Source organism: Tympanuchus pallidicinctus, unplaced genomic scaffold, assembly GCF_026119805.1.
Source record: "Tympanuchus pallidicinctus isolate F22 unplaced genomic scaffold, pur_lepc_1.0 scaffold7, whole genome shotgun sequence".
In the NCBI taxonomy this organism is placed as follows: domain Eukaryota; kingdom Metazoa; phylum Chordata; class Aves; order Galliformes; family Phasianidae; genus Tympanuchus; species Tympanuchus pallidicinctus.
Genome location: NW_026294791.1, coordinates 9,258,463 through 9,280,888, shown reverse-complemented (window position 1 = coordinate 9,280,888; position 22,426 = coordinate 9,258,463). Strand labels below are relative to the sequence as shown.

The 22,426-nt window shown below is 50.4% G+C and overlaps 1 protein-coding gene across 6 annotated transcripts in view; it reads left to right on the top strand.

The window, feature by feature from the left end:
• RNF220 (ring finger protein 220) overlaps nucleotides 1–22,426 on the top strand; it is a 164,087-nt gene that overhangs the window by 78,598 nt on the left and 63,063 nt on the right. For all 6 annotated transcript variants that reach the window (XM_052666128.1, XM_052666123.1, XM_052666126.1 and 3 more), the window contains one exon: nucleotides 14,586–14,715. In XM_052666128.1, coding sequence (XP_052522088.1) covers nucleotides 14,586–14,715 — 130 coding nt within the window. The remainder of the gene's footprint in view (nucleotides 1–14,585; nucleotides 14,716–22,426) is intronic.

The window sequence follows — 22,426 nt, the reverse complement described above, 5'->3', positions numbered from 1 at the left end:
ACTGGGTGCACATCTACAACACCCACTGTTCATGCTGAGGGAGGCACAGCTCTGCGAGCCCTTGTGTGGTGCCCTCTCTAGCTCTGTGGCACCTTGCTGCAGTGGATAGGGAAGGATGTCTGACCATGATGAGAGATGAAATGATCCAAAATTCATAGAATCATGAAATCATTATGGTTGGGAAAAGCAACTAAGATCATCAGGTCTGACGATATACCTGTCACTGCCATGAGTTCAGATATGTAGAAAGCCATGCAACTACTTGCATGGTATTTCCCCTGTATCAGAAAATTAATCAAAAAGCAGGAAGTGAGTAATTTAGGGAAATACAGAGCAGATGTTGATACATCGATGTCTGCCTGAGGGAAGAAAGCCTCAGCTTCCCCATGAGGAGACAGCAAAGATCTAAGGTGAGAAGTAGCTCTACTAAGAGAAAGGCTTGATCCTTCCACAGGAGTCATTCCAACAGCAAAGCTGTGGGACAAGACCCAGCAAGGTCGTTTTCGAGATGGAGAAAGGCAGCTTAGAAGAAATATAAATTGCAATGAGTGAGCAGGACGTGAAAGCAGGGAGGGCTTCTCAGATGGGGAGAGGGGGAGAATGATGGAAGGAACGTAAGAATGACAAAGCATGTCGTTCCAGTGGAGTGCAAGGCGATTTGCTTTAGCTCATTAAATACTGCAATAAAATATTAATAGTTATTGTCCCTCTATTTTTTGTAATTATCCTTGCAAAGAAGGATCTGCTGCGAGTCACTAATGTATTCCCAGCAGCGGGTTGCTTTTTAATACGGCGATGGCAGTCAGGGGTGAGGAGGGGGTGGAGTGGAAGCGTTTATGTGTGGCCAGCAAATAGTTGTATGATTGGGGTCATTAGAGAACGGTGCTGTCTGCAGCAGGAAGGGGCAGAGGGGCTGTGGGATGGGACGGGGGCCTGGGGACGCATCCGAGGGGTCTGGAGGCCTTGCTGGGTGTGGTGCTGAGGACAGCTCCAGGTTCCCCCCATCGCATGGCCGCCTCAACCTCCAGTGCCATGCCATGCGGCGGCAGTCTGTCCCAGCCATCTGCCTGTCTGTCTGCCCAGGCTGGCGGTCTCCAACACCAACAGTGTTGGTGCCCCTGCATCCCACGCCCGTCAGCCGGCCCTGGGGAGGGAAGTGGTGCTGACAGGTATCTAAGCGAGGCAGAATTAAGGGAAATGATAATAAATGTAGATGGTCAGGCGGGGGAATGAAATGATCCATCTTTTGCATGTTAGCAGAGAGGTGTTGGCGGCCCCCCCGCCCCACTCCTGTTCAATCAGGGCCTGTCAGACCTCCAGCGTGCTGGCATTTTTGTGAAGAATCTCTCAGCTAAAAATTGTTGTCATTCCTATTTCCTTGTTATCAGTCGGCAGCACCTCGGCAGAGCCCTGAGATTAACGCGGAATCACCGGCCGAGCATCCATTCCCGAGGAGCCCTATCCATTACGCCGAGCTCGGCGGGTCCCTCCCGCCTCACCTCCCACATTCATCATCTTTAACGCTGACAGCCCGGCGCAGGCCTTTCAAATTTATCTCGCCGCGTCCCGGGCAGGGTCTATCCGTCAAACTGCACGAGAGGGAGCGAGCCGAGCACAGGCTCTTTTCCCCGGTTTGTCGGGGAGGAAGAGGGGGGGACCAACCTGCCCGTGTGAGGGACTCGGTAAAAGATTGGTCCGAGATACACAATTAATCATGGCTCGCATCAATTTGCTTGATTTACTCCCCGGAGGGAGAAGGGGCGTAAACACGGCGTGTGCAGAGGCAGTGTGGAAACATAATGTGTCTGTCTATAGGAAAAACATTAACACATCATCCCCGTTGTGGGTGATTGATGGGGGAATGGGAGAGGGACAGCCTGGAGCTGGCAGGGTGACAGAAAGCTGGGAGCTCATCGGGGGGACAGGGGAACCATGGGACCGTGCCCAGTGTGTGGCTCACCGTGGGCCACAGCTCCAGGTGAGGATGGGCAGAGCATCTCATCCTCATGGTAATGCAGAATCCAAAGCAAAACTGCTGTTTGCACACCGAAATCTCCATGCACACTTGATACTCTCAATGGTGTCCCAACATTGCTTGGCTCCTTAGGACTGGGACTTCATGAGGAACTTTTCCTCCTCACCTGAAAGCCAGAGAATCATAGAATCATAGACTCACAGAATCACCGAAAGGACAGAACCACAGAATGAATAGAATCATAGAATCATAGAATGGTTTCAGTTGGAAGTGACCAAGGTCATCTGGACCAATCACAGTGAGCAGGGACACATAGCACTGTGTCTTGGGGAGATCCATCCACGCGCAGCTCATCCACAGTTCCCATTGGTAGCCATGGAAGTCCCTTAAGGCTCAGCCCCAAGCACCACACTGTGCCCTCCTGGATGGCTCAAGCAGAGAGAAGAGGTTGAGTTTTATAGTGAAAGTTACAGCTGCATTTACAATCCAAAAAGATCCTTGTGAGCAGCTGCAGAGCAGAGAAGGAAATGCGGAGAGGGGGGGATGATTTCATGTGTCCTTCCCTCATGCCTTGCAACTAAGGATCTTTCTCCTTCCCTCACACATGAAGAGTGCTGGGTCCTTACACTAAAGCCCACTTTGGGCTCTTGGGTTAAACATGGTCAGAACATGGGAGCAGAACCCTGGGGTCTCAGCCCCATATCCTCCATGGGGAAGGCTCTGTTGGCATAAGAGATGCCCATGCGGATGCCATCTGCAGTGCATGGGTGGTGTGTCCAATGAGGTTTTGTTGTTTCATCTCATCTTGTGGAAATTACCCATAATTTTGTGGTGGCTGTTTAATATATATATGTATGTATGTATGTATATGCTGAGTTTTACAGCCCATTTTTATCACCTTTTTATTATCTCGGGTCAAAAGCTTTACTGGGTTGCATTCAGGGAATTATGCAAACTAAGAGAAAATACCATAGCAAAACTATAGATTTTCTCATTAAACTCTGCTTGGACATGTAGTTATTGTAGTAAAACTCTAGTAACTATTACAGGCCCTAATATAAAATTATAGTTTGACACCTCAGTGTGATTGGCCTTGCACTGCAGTTAATTTAACCCCTTCCATCCCACGCTAGAGCTTTTTGCTGTCAGTAGGCAAGACAGTTTGGGGACAAGGAGAGACAAAAGGGTGCCAACCAGCACTGCAGCCCTGGGAGGTTTTACTACCAACTCTATGAAATCCATGGCTTTTTCTTCCTTATAGCTCCCTCCAGCTCAGGTGTAGGCAGGATCCTACAGCCCCAGGTGGACAAAGCCAAGCAGGAGCATGCCATGGGGTCTTGGTGCCCAGTGGAGCAGCCTGCCTGCTTTGCCCATAAATCGCTCTATTCCTACTGACTGTTATTCTCCCAGTCCTGCTCTGTGAGCAGTGGATTTAAGGAGCGGTAAGCATATTCAGCAACTTAATTATCTCCGACCAGATTTTATTCTCAATTACACTCAAGTAAATCTTGAACGATTTCATTCAAGTGGAGGGCGTTCATCCGCCCTTGTAAGAAATAAAATTGGGGGAAGCATCACCCGTGCACGTCAGCAAATCTCTGCTGCTCGCTCTGCAGCAACAGTGGGAGCTTTTTGGCACAACGGAGGGAGCGCAGCATCGCGCTTCCTGCCAGCGCTGGGGTGAGCGCAGCAAAGCCTCGTTGGTAATAACCTGGGGTAGTGTGACACTCCTGCAACTTCATTCGAGGGAAACACTTAATCATATTTATTATGTAAACACAGCTTGCCATGCCCCCATTAAATTATTAATAGTACCATTAACATATTTACATATAAATCTTATAGCAATTGATGGAAACAGCTTGAAGAACCTCGCACTAGCTCTCCTTTTATAATGGATTCTCTCCTGCAAATACCCATTTATTAAAGAGACAAAATATTAATTTTTTGTTCAGTGTTCATGTCAGAAGTGTCACCTTATCCTTTTTGCAAATTGCCATTTACACAAACCCTACTGACTTTGTATTTTCCCGTCTTAAAGAATGGCCTGTTTAAACAGGAGCAATTAAAGGGGAGCAGGGTACAGATATTTCAGTCATCTCAGGATTTTTTGGTTAGCGATCAAGCTGATGGGTTCTGCTACTCATTCTTCTGCAAACTCTTTGTCTTTCCCGGCCCACATGAGCGCTCCCCGTTAGGCTGCACTCTGTAATTCCTTAATGCCTTCCAGGTAGCTGTATTCCAGGGTGGTTCGCTCTCAGCACTGCCAATTTTCACAAGTTTATCACAAGGCTCTCAGGGTTTTTTCTCCTAAAGTTTCAGCCTCTGCAGTCAAGCAGTGATATAAGAATCTTGGCTTTCGTTTAAATAAATAGGAACGGCATGCTTCACGCCTGCAGGCAGGGCAGAGAGCTGATGTGTGCTGTGAGCAGAGCCCTCAAAGTGCAGAAACCAGAAGGCAGCGAGGGAGACGATCAGAAAGTTGAGGAGCCACAAGATAATTGAGGTTGAAAGGGACCTCAGGAGGTCATTTTGGCATCGAACCTCCCTTCCTTCCCAAGTATTTCACCATCAGCCCTTCTTATGTTAATACTGAAGCCAAGGAAGGAGGAAAGATGCAAGAAATAGAGCTTTTTCCTTCCTCGTTAAATGAGTGTTCCCCTAACCCACTGCAACCAGCCCTCGTGTGTGCTGTTACAATTGTCTCTACAAACTCCCTCTGATTTTTCAAGCAATTTCTCACGAAACAGGCACTTTCAGAAAAATCATAAGAAAGCAATCATTTCAAATTGGTCATTTGGGACTCAAATTACTAATCTAATACATTTTTTATTGAGGGTTCCTGAAAGGTTCCATAAAACACCATCGGCAGAGCTGCCCAAACTTGCCAGCCTCTGAGTTTGACAAATCGAACCCAACAATCCACTTTGCAGCTCAGCTTTAGGGCCCACGGAGCCACCGCCGCGTTTATATTTCTACATCAATAGTGCCTATTTGGTCAGAGTTTTAAATTCCCTGGGGTGGCGTATTTTGACTTTATTTATTTATTTATTTATTTTGCTTGGCCTTGGGCCGGGTTTTTATTTGGGGAGGACGGGAGAGGAGGCTCAGGGCTGTTCTGGAGGAGACACCACCACTGCTCTCCACCCCTGGCCCTTCCCTGGGCTGCTCTCACCTCTCGGTGTCCCTGCATGGTGTTGTCTTTGCCCCTAGGACACGTCTGGCTGGCTGTTTGCTTTAGTCAGGGGCCGGCAGCATGCCAACACGTCTCTGGGCTTGGATGCGGTGAGGCGCGGTGGTGCCAAAGTCTGGGCTGGCCGGCACACCGTCCATGTACCCAAATAAGATGGGATCACAGCCTGAGGTGTTGGGGCCATCAAAAACATCCACTGCTGAGCAGTGAATGAGGGTCGGGGAGCGGGAAGAGCAGCGGAATGCTTGAGGCAGCATGGGGAAATGGGATGGCTACACTGACCACCATGAAACCAATGAGGGTAGGTCCCCACCTGTGGCCAAGGGACATTTTCCCATGACAGCCCCATCCCCTGCATGTGGGAAATGCCATTTCCCAGCCTCACACTGTTCACCACTCCCCAGAGAGGGGACACTCTCAGTGTGAATGTCACCTCATGCAGAAGGGTCAGCACAAGGCTCACACGCCACTTCAATCCCACTTAAGCACTGAACACTGGGGTGAAATTAACTCCCTCTGCAGGATAAGCTGAGCTGAAATCCACATTGGGCCACTTCTATTAGCAACTAAAAAAAATATTTTCCGTCCTCAGAGTTAAATGAGCCAATAGTTCAATCACAGAGCAAAAAGGAGCAATAGAGATGGGAATGCTAGGTGCCTTAGTTGGGCATTGACAGTCTATGCAAGGAATTGCAATAACTGGGCTCGCCTGTTTTCCGTGTTTAGCAGCAACGTTATTCAACGACCTATTTGCAAATGCCATCTTCCAAAGTCCTTTTTTCCCCTCGTTAAAGTTGCAGCGATAATAGGGCGATTACAGTGCAATAAGCTAAGCGCGATCCATTAGTAGCATCATGGCTGTTTTTAGATCTTAAAAAAAAACAACACCAAAGCTGTTTAAGTTTTCTTATTATGCACATTAAAGGCAGCGGTTCAGTCTGATCAAAGACAACACCACCCCTGTGCTCCCCCCGGCCTCCAGCCCCGCATCTTGTTCCCCCTCTATTCATTAGTGGCCACAGCTGTGCAGGCGGCCAATTACTTGGGAATAATAAGTACATTTTGCAGTAAATTAAATATTAATTAGTCCTTGGCAAGTTGTTCTTTGTTGTTGTTGTTTTCTTTTTTTCTCCTTATTTCCTTCCCTCCACCTGAAAATAGTAGAAGGGATGTGACAGTACCACTGCCTGCGTTGGCACGTGGGTGACAGTGGGGAAGAGCTGTGGTGTGATGGAACCTTGATCCTATGGACAAGAGCTCAGAGGACAGACTGACTTGTTCATTGGAAGGGGACAGAATTCTAGGAATCTCTAGGAGCCCAGAGCCAGATGGGTGGTTTTGGTGTCCACTTGTCATCATAAGTCAAGGTTTAAAGACCTGAGAGCTGCAGAGGTTGGGCAGAGCTTGGCACAGAAAGGAGAGGAGAAGATGCTCTGGTTCCCCACTGACCCCTGCCTCTTTGGTCCACTTGCCCAGCTCTGGTATTCCCACTTCACTCACAGCTCCGTGGGCTGTCTTGTGATGCACTGTGCACTATTTCAACCCTTGATGCTCTCAAGTGCCATTAAGTGTTGTTTTTTTTTAAATGCAGTTTGACAATATGCAGGTTAGGTTTGTGTTTTATTTACAGCTTTTACTTGGGGACCAATAAAACCACAGCTGGCTAATGTGAGATCTAAAAACTCTCTTTGCCTGGGATATCTTTTGTATGGTAAACTATTTATTTGTGTTTCATCTTGTACAAACTCCCCTTTCCACACTGAGAAGCTGAGAGCTCCAGGGGCTCTTTGAAGACTATTTGCTATAGGATAGCAACTGGAATTCTCTTTAAACATATGCGCCGGCTTTGTCCTACACCCGGCCTCTCAGTGTCAGCACGCGGCTTGGTGCACATTTCCTGTGCAAAGACAACATTTGCACGCTCCCCTGGCAATTGCGCTCACAGATCCCTCTTGTTCAAGCGTATCCCATCATTTATTCCTGCAAGCAAGCATGAGCAGCGGCCGCTCCACGTGCCAAATTAGAGGCAGCATCAAAGCCTCTTTAGAGCTGTGGATTAGGGATGATGTGCTCAGGTACGGCGAGTGCAATGTGTGGCATTAGAACGGTGTTTTCCTGATCTCTGAGCCCTCAGGTTCTCAGCAAACAGTTAAAACACGACAAACTCTTCCTGGAAAGGGTTATTCGGCAAAAGGGTGAGATGAATGCATGCGAAACCCCAATGCATTTCAATGTCATGCCATTAGACATCTCCACCTATGAGCATCCCCTGGATGCCGACCCCAGTGCCAAGGGTGAGGTGGCATCGGGCGAGTGACACAAATCACACTAAAACGCCAGCAAGCCACCTCGCAAGCATCTGCAACCCTAGGGTCGTGCTCTTGCCATAAAAAGGAAGATGAACCCCGGTGAGATGGAAGCGATGTTCCCAAGGATGCCTCTGGGAGGGAAAGATCAAGAAGCGCTGCTGATAATGGCCTCAGCTGCTCAAACAGTCAAAATAATGATGGGGTGGGAGGGTGCTGGGGATATGGATGGGAGTCATGCGGTGGGTGCCATCCCCTTGTAGCCAGGACATGCGGCTCTTCTCCAAATCCCAGTGGCAGTGTTTTTGTATGGGTGGGACAAGCTCTAGGATGACAGAGGGAAAACATTTCCTTTCTCTCTGGAGCTTTTTTCCTGCTCTCTCCATTTGCATCCTCCCTCCTCCAGTGCTTCTCTCTACTCACCAGGCTCTTGCTCAAGGTGAATGGAGGGCTTAGGGCAGCAGTGCCGGTGGGGAGGGCTGAGCCAGGAGGGGGCTGCACAACAAGGTGGCCTGATCTAGTGATTAAACAAAGGGATTCAGCCAACATGTGTAAAATTAAGTGATCAAGAGTTGATTACAGAGTGCATTGATTGTGTACTGATGGATTAAACAGAGTCGTGCTTGGGATGCGATTTTCCGAGCCGGGCACGGAGAGTGCAGGCAATTGACATGTTGGCCAGAAGGACCCGCTTCTCCCAAGCCCTGGCTTTTATACATTCTCCGGATAAATCTGCAGAGAGGCCCGTGGAATTATAATCGATTATCCATTTCTCAAAGTCACTTAAGGGCCCTGAGCTACAAGCTAAAGTGCCGGTGCTGCGAAGAGGCATTGGGTATGCGCCGGCATGTGCAGGTGCTGGCGCGAGGGGAAAATGTGGCAATGACCCTGCGTGCTGCAAGCTGATGAATCTATTTTCTTGTAGGAAATAGTTTTGACAGTTCAATATCTGTGTTTTCAATGTGTGCCCCACACACCCCCGAGGGAGGAGAGGAGCTGCAAGCTGGGGGGAGGGAGTGGGTGGGAGGCAGGGAAAATCTCTGCCCCATCGTTGTCTCTTCAAATTGCGGGCATATTGGCGCATTCCCAACCAACTGGCTGCCCTCCAAGCCAAGGGCATGGGAGCTGCATGTGCTACGGGTATAACTGAGCTAGGTGCCGCATGTCACCAAGAGGCTGGGGCTGTCCCAGGGCTCCTCTGTCACTGCCAACAGTGAGGGTCCCATTTGCAGATTGCTGGTGTCCCTAGGGGTGCTCCCAGCTCCTTCAATGAGGACACAGAGGTGCTCCTGCTCATGGCTGTGCTCTGATTTTGGTACATCGGAAGCAATCAGGGCATGGAGCAGACCCTAAACACTGCCTTGGATAGCACTTCTCAGATCATCTGTGGGCTCCCAGCCGTACACTGGGATGTCCTTGCAAAACTCCCACCTTTTCCGTTTCCCACCGTCACTTTTCGTCAGCAGAAGATAGCTCTTTGCTCCAGGTCTTTCCATCCCAAGAATCACTGTGAAGCACGGATTATTGAGGCACACTTTAGCAATGCAGTGGAACACCTTTTCCTCTTCATCTCATCCCACCAAACCAGCAGCCACCCCTGCTCAGTGTTTGAGGGACAACAAGTGCCCCTTGTACCAAATGGCCAGCAGGATGTCACCAGCCTGCCACCAGGGATGGCATCACCCGTCAGGATTTCTGGTGTGCAGAAGGGACCAACTCTCTGCTACTGCTCCCTGTTGCCCTCATTCCATCCATCTCCAGAGTAACGGGGCTGTCCCCAGCCCTCCTCTTCCTCTCACCCTCCCGAGTCCCTGTCACAATCTCCCTTCCCAGCTCGAGGTGGCCGGCGCTCCTCTCATCGAGGATTCATTGTCTTGTCAGCCTCTAGTTAGCCAGCATGCGTGTGAATCATAAATTACCCCGCCCGGGCCTCTGCTATGCTTCAGCACAGACAAAAAAATTGCACTCCATCACCGTGTCTCCCGGCTTTTAGTGGTATTGATCAATGCTGCTCCCTTCCCGCCCCCCCCCCCGCTTTTCATTTTAACCGAGCCGGTTAAGTGCAGTATCTTATTTTGTGCTGGGACAAATGAAAAGAATATTAGCAAGGGCTGAAATATATCTCTTTTTTATCTCTCTGCTACTTTTTTATTGAATCTTTCTGAGTAGGTGGCTTTCCGCAGGATGACAGCCTCATGACAGGCTCCTCATTAGAGCTGAGACAGTAATTGTGATGCATTTCCCTGCGCGGCCTTTTCACTTCTCCCCCCCCCCCCCTTCCTTTCCTCCTCTCTCCTTTTCCCCTGATTTGTAAAGTGATTGGATGTACAGACTCACTCAGTTTCTTAAATTATTGCCCGGCTCCATCCATCTTTCTCCATCCCGCGGTGGGCAGCCACGTTCCCAGCAGACGAGCATCCAGGGGGGAGGTGGCTTTTGGGGTGGAATCCTGGGATTCTGGGGATGTCCCCAGGAGCCCCCCAGAAGCACGGTGCCCATGAGGACAGGACTGTGCCTCTCTTCCAAGGGCCATCCCTGCGGTGTCACATGGAACAGCTCCCACCAGTTGTCTGGCAGCAGCGCTGTGCAGCGTTGCAGTGTCCAGCTCACAGCTGCAAGAGCCTCTCTTTTCTTCAGAAGGAAATCAATATTTCAGCAAGTTTTCAGCCTTGGATCCTGCCTTAGATTTTTGCTTAGCCTCGGGAGAAGCAGGTGCATTTGCTAAGCTGCTCGGCTGCCCAGCCCCTTACCAAGGATCAGACCCTTCAGGGGCTGTTTGGCTCTGTGCTGCACCCCGTTTGCTCATGGGGTCTCTCTGTCCATCTGTGTTCTCCTATCTCCTCCGCACAAACCCCTGTCCTTCTCTCTGGAGTTCATGGCAGGAATGGTCCCATGCCATGTGCTGTCCAAAAAACCCAGGTACCTGGTATGGCTCAGAGAGGTGACTCCTGTGTGGCAAGGAGATGCGCAGTTCTCCCCATGCTCCCTCCCTATATGATCAAGTCATTTTTCCTCCCAAAGCCACTCTGTTGCTGTCACCGGTGCTCTTTGCTGACCCAATCCACCCCCACCTTCATCACTACTGCTGTCATCTTCCCCTTCACCGCCACTTGCTGTCATGCCATCGGATGCCATGCAGGCTCGCCGGAGAGGAGCAGGCTTTTGGCTATTTCCAAGCTAATATGGGGCTTTCTTTGAATTATTGTTTTTTGAGCTGGAAGGAAAGGAAGCTTGTCACATGAGATATCTGCTATCAGTACACAAATAACAGCCGGCCCATCATGGAATGGAAAATAATCGCCATGGAAGCTGAGCAGAGGGGGAGCCAGGAGGGATTATTATAGCAGTGGGGCTGTCAAGAAGCCTGTGTCAGCACTTCCATTACCACCCACCTGGCTCCTACATGGCCCCAGAGCAGTGTGCGGGGCCCCAGCGCGGGGTCATTGCTATTCAGGAGGGTTTCAGATCAACCAGCTGTGATGGGTGTTAAATGATGGAGTGGTTAAGAGGGAGAGAGAAAATGGGAAGATGAAATGGAGAGAGGCGTCTCCAAGGAAGTAGAGCTGTGGACTCAGACAAGTGGAAAACAGTCTGAGATATTGGGAAATGAAGAGTTGGGAGGACAGGTCTGGTGCTCCTGGGGGCAAGGCAGGGAATGGGAAAGTTTTGGATGCCCATGAGGAAGGACAGGGCAGTGAGAAGATGCTCTGGGACGTAGGCAGGTGGCCTAGGGAAGGGCCTTAGTGGAAGACAAAGCATATCCTCAACAGCAAGTGTGTCATGAGCGTCTCCTGATCTAGGATCTGTTTGTCCTCTGCCAAGGCTGGGAGCCATTCACACACAGATGCCCTCTGACGGAACCCATGTAGAAATTCCTCCACGCAGGGGTGCGTCTGCATGTCAGGCGTTCGGCTTTAGGAGCCGGAAATATTTGATTTCAACACTTGGATTTCAACATTTCCACGGAGCCCAGGAGACTGTGCAAGCAGCAGGAGCTGCAGATCTGCCTTTTCATCTCTCTGGCACTGGCAAGCAGGGGCTTGGCGGGGGGAGTGCAGCAGAGCCGGGGAGGGTAAACATGTGGAACCAGAGAGCGGTGGGGAGAGAGAGGGGCAAGAAAACAAAAACACAGCTGCCAAAAAGAGAAGCCTGAAAAGAGCCATTCAGGGTCTCCCAGGAGAAGTCTTGGCACAGGGCAGGGCAGGGAGCACTTGCTGCTGGAGCAGGCAGCTTGGGGCCTGCATCTTTCATTTCACCACGGTCAGATGCCCTCTGGTCCAGCTGCACGCACAACACAGTGTCCTTGGCTGTTCCTGAATATCAGGATGCCCAGCATCAGAGAGTGATGCACGGAGTGTTCACATCTCCCTCTGTCTCTGCACTGACAACTGAAACCTGAACACTCCAGATTGCCATTCCACCACCCAGCACCACCAGCATGGAGCAGGGTGCCATGGGATGGGCAGCATGAGCAAGTGTGGGGCCATGGGGCAGAGCTGAGATGAGTTGTGTAGGTGTCCTGCTGGCATGGAGCCATCCCCTCCCCTCTGCTGTCACTGTTACTTAGCCTAGCGCCTGCTAAAGTGCGGCTGTCAACCCTTGGGCCAGGAGCCGGGGCTCCTCTGTCTCCCGCTTTAAGCACGAATGTGGCAGGCTGTGTGTCAGGGTCTTGGCTGCATGGCCAGAGCCCAGATCTCCTGCCCCTCTTGAAGCCTTTCCTGTAGCCTGAGCTCCAGCCTCCCACACTTGCTGGAGTCAAAGGACCTTGCCTTGCTATCACAACACCAAGCAGATGCAGGGTGACAGCTGACATGACACAGAGCCATTGCAATATCATTTGTGTAGGTGGTAGAGAAGGCCATTGATGCTTATTTCTCCTGCAGTGGAATGCAGTGAAGGTCCTTCCTATAGTCTGAGATCCCCCCCCCCAGTTACCCCAGATGATGAAATCTGAAATCATCTGCTTAGGAACACTTGCTCACCAAAGATCCCTAAACAGTAAGCAGGAGTCCAGCAGCAGGTTCCCAAGTGGAATCCTGGCTGCACATCCCTATCCAAGGCGCCTCCTACCGCTGCCACTGTGCTCCAGGACTGTCCACCATCTCACAGCAATCACGCAAGAGAATACCACAGACACCTGCAGGTCAATCTCTAAGAGCATCCCCATCCCACCAGTGCAAACTGTGGGTGGTAGGGGAGGATGGGAGGGCCCTGTGGTGATGGCTGGGACAGGGAGTATGGATTCAGGGTAGGAGGACAGAGGGCAGCCACTTCCCTATCCATCTGCACACACCACAGCTGGAATCCAGCAGGATTTCCCGTCCACTCAAAGGCTGCCTGTTTATTTTGGGAAGGAGGCTCAGACAGCTCCATTGTTTTGCTGTGAAGCTGGGGTTATAAATAGCAGGTGGTCGGGGACACTCCTGGGCTATTTCAGCCCCTGCTACACAAAAGTGGAAAAGCTCCAGCAGGAAGGTGGAATTACTGAAATGCCGACCTTTCCCGCAAGGGTCAGCAGGAGCTGCTTGTTTGGATTTGGTGATTTCTGGGCATTATTGAAGAGAGGGAGATGCACCAGCTGCACAGCAGCATGTTTCATCCTCCCTTCTCCAGCAGGCATTAGGGATGCAGAGCCAAGGGATGTGCCTTGGGAGCAACTCAAGTCCAACTTGGGCTTTTGCTCTTGGGCCTGCATGTGGGAGAGCTCCCAATGGACAGAGGTGCTAGAGAGGCAGGGGAAGGTCCATGTCACTGAGCTCTGTTCCGTGCCTCAGTTTCCCTCTTTAGGGAGGCCAAAGGAGAGGGCTCTGCCAGGCATGTGCACTATGTCCGGCTGGAAGGCAAGGATGAGCCAAGGTGACTCCAACTCATCTCACACTCTTCCTCTCGTTAAATGCCTGCACCAGGCACTTACAGAGAGCAGCAGGGCTCCAGTAAAGCTGCTCACACCAATGTTTTATACTTCAAGAAGGTCTATTCCTTTAATGGGGATTCATTTAACTGGGCTCTGCCATCGTTAGGAGCCATAAAATGGCACCTTTTGGCTTCTGATTGGAAGGCCACGCTGCACGTAGCCCCTCACATCCAGTGCTGGCTGCTTTATTGTGCATTACTGCCTCTCACTCGGATTTAACCAATTTGATCCATGTCTAATACATAAATAAATAATCCAGCAGGAGGGTCGGCGTTGGATGACAACAGGCAGCTATAAAGCATGTTCCTCTGCCACAGCTGAGCCAGGCTCCGCACGCCCTCTCATGAGCAGAGTTGCTAATACAGCTGGGAGAGGGGTGCGGGCATCCCTGAGCTTTCCCCTTTTATTGAAACTTCATTGTTTGCTTTAGAGTTTTATTTTATCTTAAATAAGCGCTCTATATTCCTTACAGAGGAGGTAATAAAGTTTCCAAGCTGAAGGAAATTGGCTATGGAGTGGGGAAACCTGGCAGGGCTGGAGACGAGGAGGGTGGTGGTTGGGGATGAAGAAGGGGACAGCCGTGCCTGCATCTGGGGGCGAACAGCTCTGCTCTTCGGGGTCCTGACCCCCAGCTTCAGGGACATCACAGATAATTTAAATACTTCTTCTAAATTAGTTAAGAACAGAGAGAAATGCTGTGGCATTTGGCTCTGAGCTGCGTTGTCTGCTCTGGAAACAGGGGAAGCCAAGGCTACAGAAGAGCAGCCCAGAAATGGGACTGCTCATAGAATCATAGAATCACAGAGTCATTAAGGTAGGAAAAGACTGCTAAGGTCACCTAACCCAACTGCTGACCATCACCACTCTGACCACTAACCACAACTCTCAATGCTAGTTCCTTCCCCTGCTAAGTCATCGGGATGCCCTCATGCCCATCTGCAGGACAGAGCTAGTAACTGCCTGAAAGAGCACGAGAACTGGGGAGAAATGGGGGCACTCCAGAAGAAAACTGGATTCCAGACCATGCCAGTCCCCTCTGTTTCTGCTGCTTAGAAGCAGAAGGGATGATAAAATCTGCCCTAAAGCTGTGCCCAAACCAAATGGAGCTCGGAGCAGGAAATGCTGCTTTTGGCCACTGCTCCAGGACTGAGGCTGCACAGGAGCTAAAGCTTTATCCCCTCTTTTCCTTCCCCACAGGCAAAAAGAAAGCGACATTGTTTGACAGCCAGGCTCCCATCTGCCCCATCTGCCAGGTTCTCCTACGCCCTGGAGAGCTGCAGGAGCACATGGAGCAGGAGCTGGAGAAGCTCACCCAGCTGAACATCAGGTAAGCAGCCTGTGATCATAGAATCATAGAATGGCTTAGGTTGGAAGAGACCTTAAAGATCATCTTGTTCCAAACTCCCTGCCACGGGCAGGATTGCCAACCACTAGATCAAGCTGCCCAGAGCCCCATCCAGCCATAGCAGAGGAGAAAACGACATGCAAGCAAATTAAAACAGCGAGAGCTGGTACTTGCAGCATGGCCCCATATTGGCTGCATGGGTGCTGTGACATCTGGAGTGCATCCTGCAATGGAGCAGGGTGGGAGCTGCCTTCTGCTCCTGATGCTTTCCCCTGCATGGGCAAGTCCTCCTTTTATTAAAAATAATAATAATAATAATAATTGCATTTTAACTGCTAGCAGTTATTTAGGAAATGGCTGCAGCCAAGGGTTGTCAGATCCCTGCCCCTGCCTTAATAAAACTCAGCAGCCTTGGAAAAGAGCGTGTTTATTTCAATTATTAATTAATTCCCCGGTCATTAAAAGGTGAGGAAAGGAATCATACCACCACTGAAAAGCTGAGTTACGTCACCAGGTGGTAGGAGAGAAGGGAGGGCTCCTGTACCAGTATGTGTGTGCACACCAGGGCAGGGGGCTTCCCATGGATATGGGGAGTGTGGAAGAACCTGCCCCAGCTTGGCTGGGCTCTGCCTTGCAGCAAGCCAGAAATGCTCAGAAGGGGGAGAAGCAGAGAGGTCCGAGGGAGCACCCACGCGGCATCATGTTGGATCCTGGCACCACACAGGGAAAGAGGGGGCAGGGAAGAGCCCATTTATCCCCCGCGCCACCCGCTCCCCTCGCGAGCGTAATTTATGGCGTCATTTGGGCCGCATCCAACTTAATAAAGGGCCACTGCAAATTAGTGAACAGGTTTAAATGAACAGAAGCAATTAGCGCTCCGAGGAGCCCATCAAAGAAGTTGGGCCAATATCAGAGCAAAACTGAAAGCGCGAGCCAGGCGCGGAGGACGGCTGGCGCGAGGCGGTGATGGGAAGGTGGCGTTTAATGGGAAAGGAAAGGAAACCCTAAATCATAAAGCGTGACAAGGGCCATTGTGGGCCAGCTGACAAATGAAAAAGAATGGCATTATTCGTTTAAATAACAGCAGCAGTTAGAGAGAAGACAGCTCTCCCCAGCTTGCCCTCGCTTCTCTCGCCCGCTCCGCTCGGCCATGCAGGCGGTGGCAAAGAATCAGAGGTCTTGATTAATTATTAAATAACAACTCTCTGCGCTCCATGATAGATAAGGCTCAATCCAGGCTGCGGGCTGTGACTCAGCACAGGGATAGGCTGCCCACTGCAGCAATGGGCAGGATGAAGGTGGTGGGATGCTGGGCTCCATCCCTCAGGTGGCCCCTTCTCCTGCTGCCCCAGCTCTTGCCGGGAGCAAGAACACATCAACAAGAGGAGAGAGAAACTAATAATGATCTCAAATAACCCAATAAACATAAAAATAAAATGTAGGCCTATAAACGTGACGGGCACCGGCAGCCCTGGCCGCTCCCTGCCAATGCTGACTCGTTACCGAAATGGCTGAGCAGCTGTTACTTATCAGTCTGATGGGGAGAAGAGAACCAAGGGGCTGCTTTCCAAGGGCCCTTTTTTTCTAGATTTAAAGAGGATGTAGCCAATCGTGGTGCGTGCTGTTAAGTTTTAATAAACCTTAATGATTTGCAACCAAATCATCAATTTCCAGCACTAGGGGTTAGGAAGGCAGATTCCCTCCTACCTGCTGCGCCTGCAGCACTGGGGACTCACAGCTCCAGGGATGCTGCACAGAGTGGCATCCCCCAAGGCAGAATGGCCATTGGGTTGCATTGGGTGCAAGCAAGATGCAAGGCTGCCCTGGGGCCAGATGGAAAGGGAAAAGGCTGGTAGCAAAGCAATTTGAGGTCTGCCTTGCGCTGTTGTCTCCATTTTGGGGGTTTCAGGGGCATTGCTGGAGCACCAGCAACGGTGGAAGAGAAGGAAGGGAATTCCTCCAGGCTGGAGCTGCAGTAGGAGAGAAGTGTAGACCTACCCAAGCGCTGCCCATCCACCCACCAGAGGTGCTGCACACCAAGCTGCAGGAAGGCTTTTGCTGTCCCCGGGACACAGGGGCAGCCCTTGGCATGGGCAGCACCAGCACGGCGGGCACCACCCGGCTGAGCCCCGCACGGCTCGGCCAGGCTCTCTGAATGCAAATTTCATTTCTGAGCCACTGGCGCTGTTTCAAGAGCGGCAGCCTCCGAGCCCTTCTCGGTGTTACATATGTAACAGCCTCATTGAACTTGACATGTCAAATTCAGGCCATTTGTGCAAAATCTCCCTTTAATAATACCGTTTCATTTCGCTCAAATGAGACTTGAATGCATGTAAAATGGAAAAGGATATTTAAGCGCTAACATTAGGCAGATGTCTTGCCAGAGGCCGATTGAATATATGAGATTTTGAAGTGCTTAACACGTTTTCGGTGCTCCCTCTTAGAATATGTCACCTGGCTTTCTTTTTTCTCCCCCTCCTTCCTTTTACCCCCCCTCCCCATTCTTTAAGTGAAGGGTATAAATTGAAAGAAAACAAAACTACAAGCCTCGGTTTTATGGGGTTTAACTCTTGCGGAGCGAGACTGTTGGTATTCCTCCTCCTAAGAGGAATTACCTCCTGGCTCACCTTGGTGGAGCACGAGCATAGCACAGCAGAGAAGTGGTGATGGGAGGGATGCAGTGAGGGGAGGGATGCTCTGCTCACTGCATCCTTGCAATGGGGAGAGCAGAGGTATTGGTCCCTAACTGAGCAGCTAAGTAACATCAAGCTAAAAAATAAGAAATAATGACAGCAACTCTCTGCACACATCACCCCAAATATGTGAATACTCATGTGCATGAAGCCTGGATGCAGGTCTTCTTGATTCACATCCACCTGTTTTATTCCTCATGCAAGCACCTATAGGTGGAGAAGAGAGGCAGCTTTGGGGTTATGATTTGGGTTTGAGGTGGGAGGGCCACTGGGGATTCAAAAAGCCTAAGAAAGTCACATTACAAATATTACAGTTGCTGAGTCAACCGCTGGAAGACTGGGAAATGTGCTTTTGGGTGTATTCCTTTTCAATAGCCTGATGCGCTGTTATTGAAAATGCAATGCTCTTTTAAAAATGTATTTGGCAGGGGGATTTTTATTTCCCTGCATGGCAACTAGCAGGTTCCTCCTTGCATGGCCAGCAGCAAAGTTGTGCTTCAGATCTGTGATTTACCCTACCCATTTCCACCACTCACTGCCCCTGGCAGCTCTCCTTGCACCTTTTCACCACACTGTATCCACAGGTGACATCCCTGAATGCACCTCAGGAGCTCCTGATTCCTCTGGTGAACTTTCTGGCATGTCCAGGAGTAATTTCTCTTCTGATTCTCTTGAAAGAGCCAAATGTGAGGCTATGGGACCTGGGGACAGGTCAACCTGCTTCCACACAAGTCAGTGTCTCTGAGAGACGTCTCCAAGCACCAGGAGATGCAGCCTGGATTTCACTAAAGTTTGGTGGCCTTTTTGATTAAAGTCACCCTATGCCAACACCTGAGGGCGTACGTGACCACATGCCAGCAGCTTTCAGTGTTCCTCCTGGGCAGGTGGGATGCACCCAAGCAGTTCTTACTGGCTCTTGACCCTACTCATGCACAGGGAACCTTGTGCTTATGTTCTGCTGCTCCGGATGCACTGAGCACCATGCCACGCAACAGGGCCTTCCCCAAATGGCACAGGGAGGGATGAGCAGCCATACTGCCAGGCCCAGCAGGATGAATAGAGAGCATAAAACCCGAATTAGCTCTGTTGCCATGTGTCACAGCACGGTCATGGCTCTCGCCCCACGTCTCTTCGATTTATGCTGCAGGCTTTAACCTGACAGCCAGGTATCTTGTTCAGTGAGCACTGCAGATCCGCCAGTGTCTGAATGGGGAAGATGGTATGCACTTTGTGCTGAGAGGGACTTCTTTCCCAAAGCCCCATTGAACTGCATACTGCATCTCTTCCTTATATCTAGTGGCCACCTGGGAGCACCGGGCCAAGAGAGATGGCACCCAGGAAAAAGCACGCTAAGCCCACGGGCATTTCCCTCCCCCTCCTCAACTTCTGCTGCTCTTCCTGCTTTTCCCCTCTTCTTTTTCCACCTCCTCCTTCTCCTTTCCCTCCTGCTCCCCCTCTGCGTCCCCCTCCCTCTCTCCCCACCCCCCGGTATCAAGGCGACATCTCCAAGCCAAGTACTTTTAATTTCGCCCGTGGCCCTTGCTGACACGGTGGATATGCACAGCAAGTTAAATTCCCGCCTGATCAATAAAGCAGAAGCAGTGTGTCCGACTGGTCGATATTTTTTTATCTGTCTTCAGCCCAGTCCTGCTGATGACAGCCCCCTGCGCTTCAGCAAAGGCACTCAAGGGCATCGGGCTTTGGCAACACAGCTCTTTTTTTTTTTTTTCTTTTTTTTTTTCTTTTTTAATTTAAATGAAAAAAAAAAAAAAAAAGCAAAAACTAGATGCCTACCAAAAAAAAAAAAAAAGAAAAAAGTTCACAGAGTTTGGCCTTTCCTTAATAACGTTTTATGATTTATCTTAATTTTTAATTGAAAAAAATTTGCGAATTAATTGATTTCTGGGACTTGCCAATTAACATTGTAATTGGGTGCATGATAAATTTCGAGGGAGCGCCATTTTTCTCCTTCTCCCCCTTGTCACCCAGGAGGGGAATCGCCAGGGCAGCGCTTCCTCCCCATGCACCCCCCTTTTCCCCGTCACTGCCCTCCTCCCCCTGTGCTCCTGTATCTTAAAGAAGGAACAAGAAAGCTAATAAAGTCATGTTATTAGAGTCTCGCCAGAGGTGACCCCTGGAGGCATAAATCCACGCTTGGAGATGCTGGGGACAGGTGCTATTAAGTGCCTGGCCATACTCTGTGCAGCAGGATGGTGCCTCTGGGCTCCTTATCCCCCAGCAAATCACACTGCTGGGATGGGGTCAGTCCATACAGCATGGAAGGTTTGCCTCATCCTCATACAGAGTGTCCCATGCTGCTTAGTAGAACTGCTCCGTATCAGAGCACAGTTCAGGGATCCGGTAGCCAAATTTGGGATGCAGGCACATCTGTAGGTGTCCGGGAGCAACAGCTGGTGAGTGACACTTGGACAGGACGTGGGACCAGCTGTCATGCTGTGCCATGGTGAGGCATTTTGTCACCCTCCAAATATCCTGCAAGCACCACCTAAAGCCCACATGCTTGGATGGAGTTTTGTCATGCTCTCTACCCACCCAGTGGCTGTCCTTCCTTCCCCACCTTGTGTGTACAGGGGGAAGGATGCCCACCCAGACCCATCTTTTCTGCACCAGAGCATTCTAGGTCCACACCTACCACTCTCACTGGTGGAGAACCATCAGAGAAAGGAGGGAATTTATGAAGAGAGAAGGCTGTTTATTAACTAGTGAATGTGTGCTGTTGATGTAGTGGATTTATCTTCTTTCTCCTCCCTCTGATTTGTGTCTCTGCCTCTTGCCAGAGCAGATTGATCACAGGCAAGAGGGGCAGGTGCCTGTCCTGGTCCTGCTTTGGGTTCCTCATCCTAGCACATCCCTTAATGATGCAGAGCAGCCCCATGACCTGGTGTGAATGCATTTCCATTCTTGTGGACCAGACATCTCCTCATCCAAGCAGCACTCATAAGGCACTCTGAGTGCTCCTGGCAGTGCTGCAGGCTGGCAGCACCCAAAGCCCATACCCTAACCCCAGGGTCTGTGGGACCCATGGGGAGGAGGAGGAGGCAGAGGGGTGCAGCACTCGACAGGGGGCCCAGCACCGGGGGCTATACACAGAAACCAGAGGTGAGAAATAAATCCTTGGCCGGTGATTTTCCCTTGAGCGATGCATGCCTTCTGCAGAACCTCTTCTGAACTGCCATGTGAGCTGCGAATAATTAAACACTCATTACAGCCAAGGTAGAAAAGAGCCCCCCGGATCAATCTCACACATGACCTTTCCCTCCAACTTCTCTCTTTCCAGCCACCTCCTTTTCAAATAGTGAAATGTTTCTCCATCCACCCCTCATTCTGCATCACCCCTTTATTACCCAGAACCTGCTGAACTCCACAAGCAGGGACAGGGCAGGCAGAGGGTACCATGTGCTGGGGTCCCCTGCTCATGGTGGTTCGTGTTCCTGTTGCATTCCTGCTGCAGTGTCACCTCCCAGCTGGGCACTGGGGCTCGCAAATATGGACTGGGAGAGCACTCCGGGGGCTTTGGCTGTTTTTTCCATCGCTCAGCCCCTTTCACCATAGGATGCAGAGGATGTTTAAATCAGTATTTGGAGCAGGTTAAACACCCCAGTGCCTTCCCCCTGACAGCACAGATCACGTGTGGCAGCTCCGGGGAGCTGTCACCCACGGCTGGGTGAGGGTTTGGCCTCATGTAGTTTAAAAAAATATATAATCAAACCCTCATTTCCTTATTTAGGCTTCAAGTGACACTTCCACTTATTTAAACTGTCGTCCACAAAAATCCAATTCCCTCTCTGCCCGGCTGCTGCTGATTCCCTGCCGGCATCTGCTCTGCACAGCTCTGCTGCTGCTACTCCATCCCGAGGCTGGGAGCCCGAGCTGCTGGAAATAAATTGTGTCCACTGGATTGTTTGTACAGAAATACATCAGCTGGCCGCAGCGTGCTCCTGGCTTTGTGAGATGTCACATGGGAGCTGGCCACGCTCCAGCTGGGGCTGTCACATCCCGGGGGCTGATGAGGGTGTTTTGGGGATGAGATGCAGGGATGGGAAATAGCAGGTGCGTGCTGGCCTCTATGCAGCGTTGTGAAGCACGAGCACAAGCATCCCTGCAAAGCCACCAAGCATCTGCATGCATGGCATCACAGAATTATAGAATCACCAAGGTTGGAAAAGGCCTCTAAGATTATCCCGTCCAACCCCAGCCCACCATGCCCACTGACCACATCCCTCAGTGCCACATCCCCACGTCCCTTGAACACCTCCAGGGACGGTGACCCCACCACCTCCCTGGGCCTCCCTGATGCCAGACATCACCGCTCTTTCTGAGAAGCTCTTCCTCATGTGCAGGCACATGGGGCAGGAACACGGGCTCCCAGCTGGAGAAGCAAAGCCATCGGGGCAGAGCCAGGCTGCCCGAAGTACTGCCTCTTCCCAGGATGTTGCCTTTCTTATTTGGTAGTTTGGGGGGTGAGGGTCCCTAAAAGGCAAAGAAGTTGTTTTGCTGTAATGAACTAGACAAACAATTCCCCAAATAGATTAAAACTAACTGTAACTTATAAAAGTGGGTAGTAATTATATTTTATTAGCTAGCAAAACACCATTTTTTTATTTCGTAGGATAATTCTGTGTAAATCACCTTAATTAGAAGTGTCAGAAGAGCCTGTGAATATCGTACTTAGTAACTAATTTCCTATGTACAGGTTATAATTTAAAACACATGGATCACTCGCTGAGTGGAAATATGCTAGCCATGAAATAATGTGGGGAGTGTTGGGGTTATTACTATGTAAATGTGTAATCATTTCAGACCACTGCAGCCTGGCTGGGTGATTAAAGAGAATCCCGAGGTCTCCAAAGATTGTGCTCTCTGCAAGAGCCTAGAGCAAAAAACTTTAAAAGGCACCGAAAAGTGTTTGAACTTTAAAGGTCTTGATTTCCCTTTTACCATTTTTAATTTGTCCGTGGTGTTTATGGACAGGAAGGTTT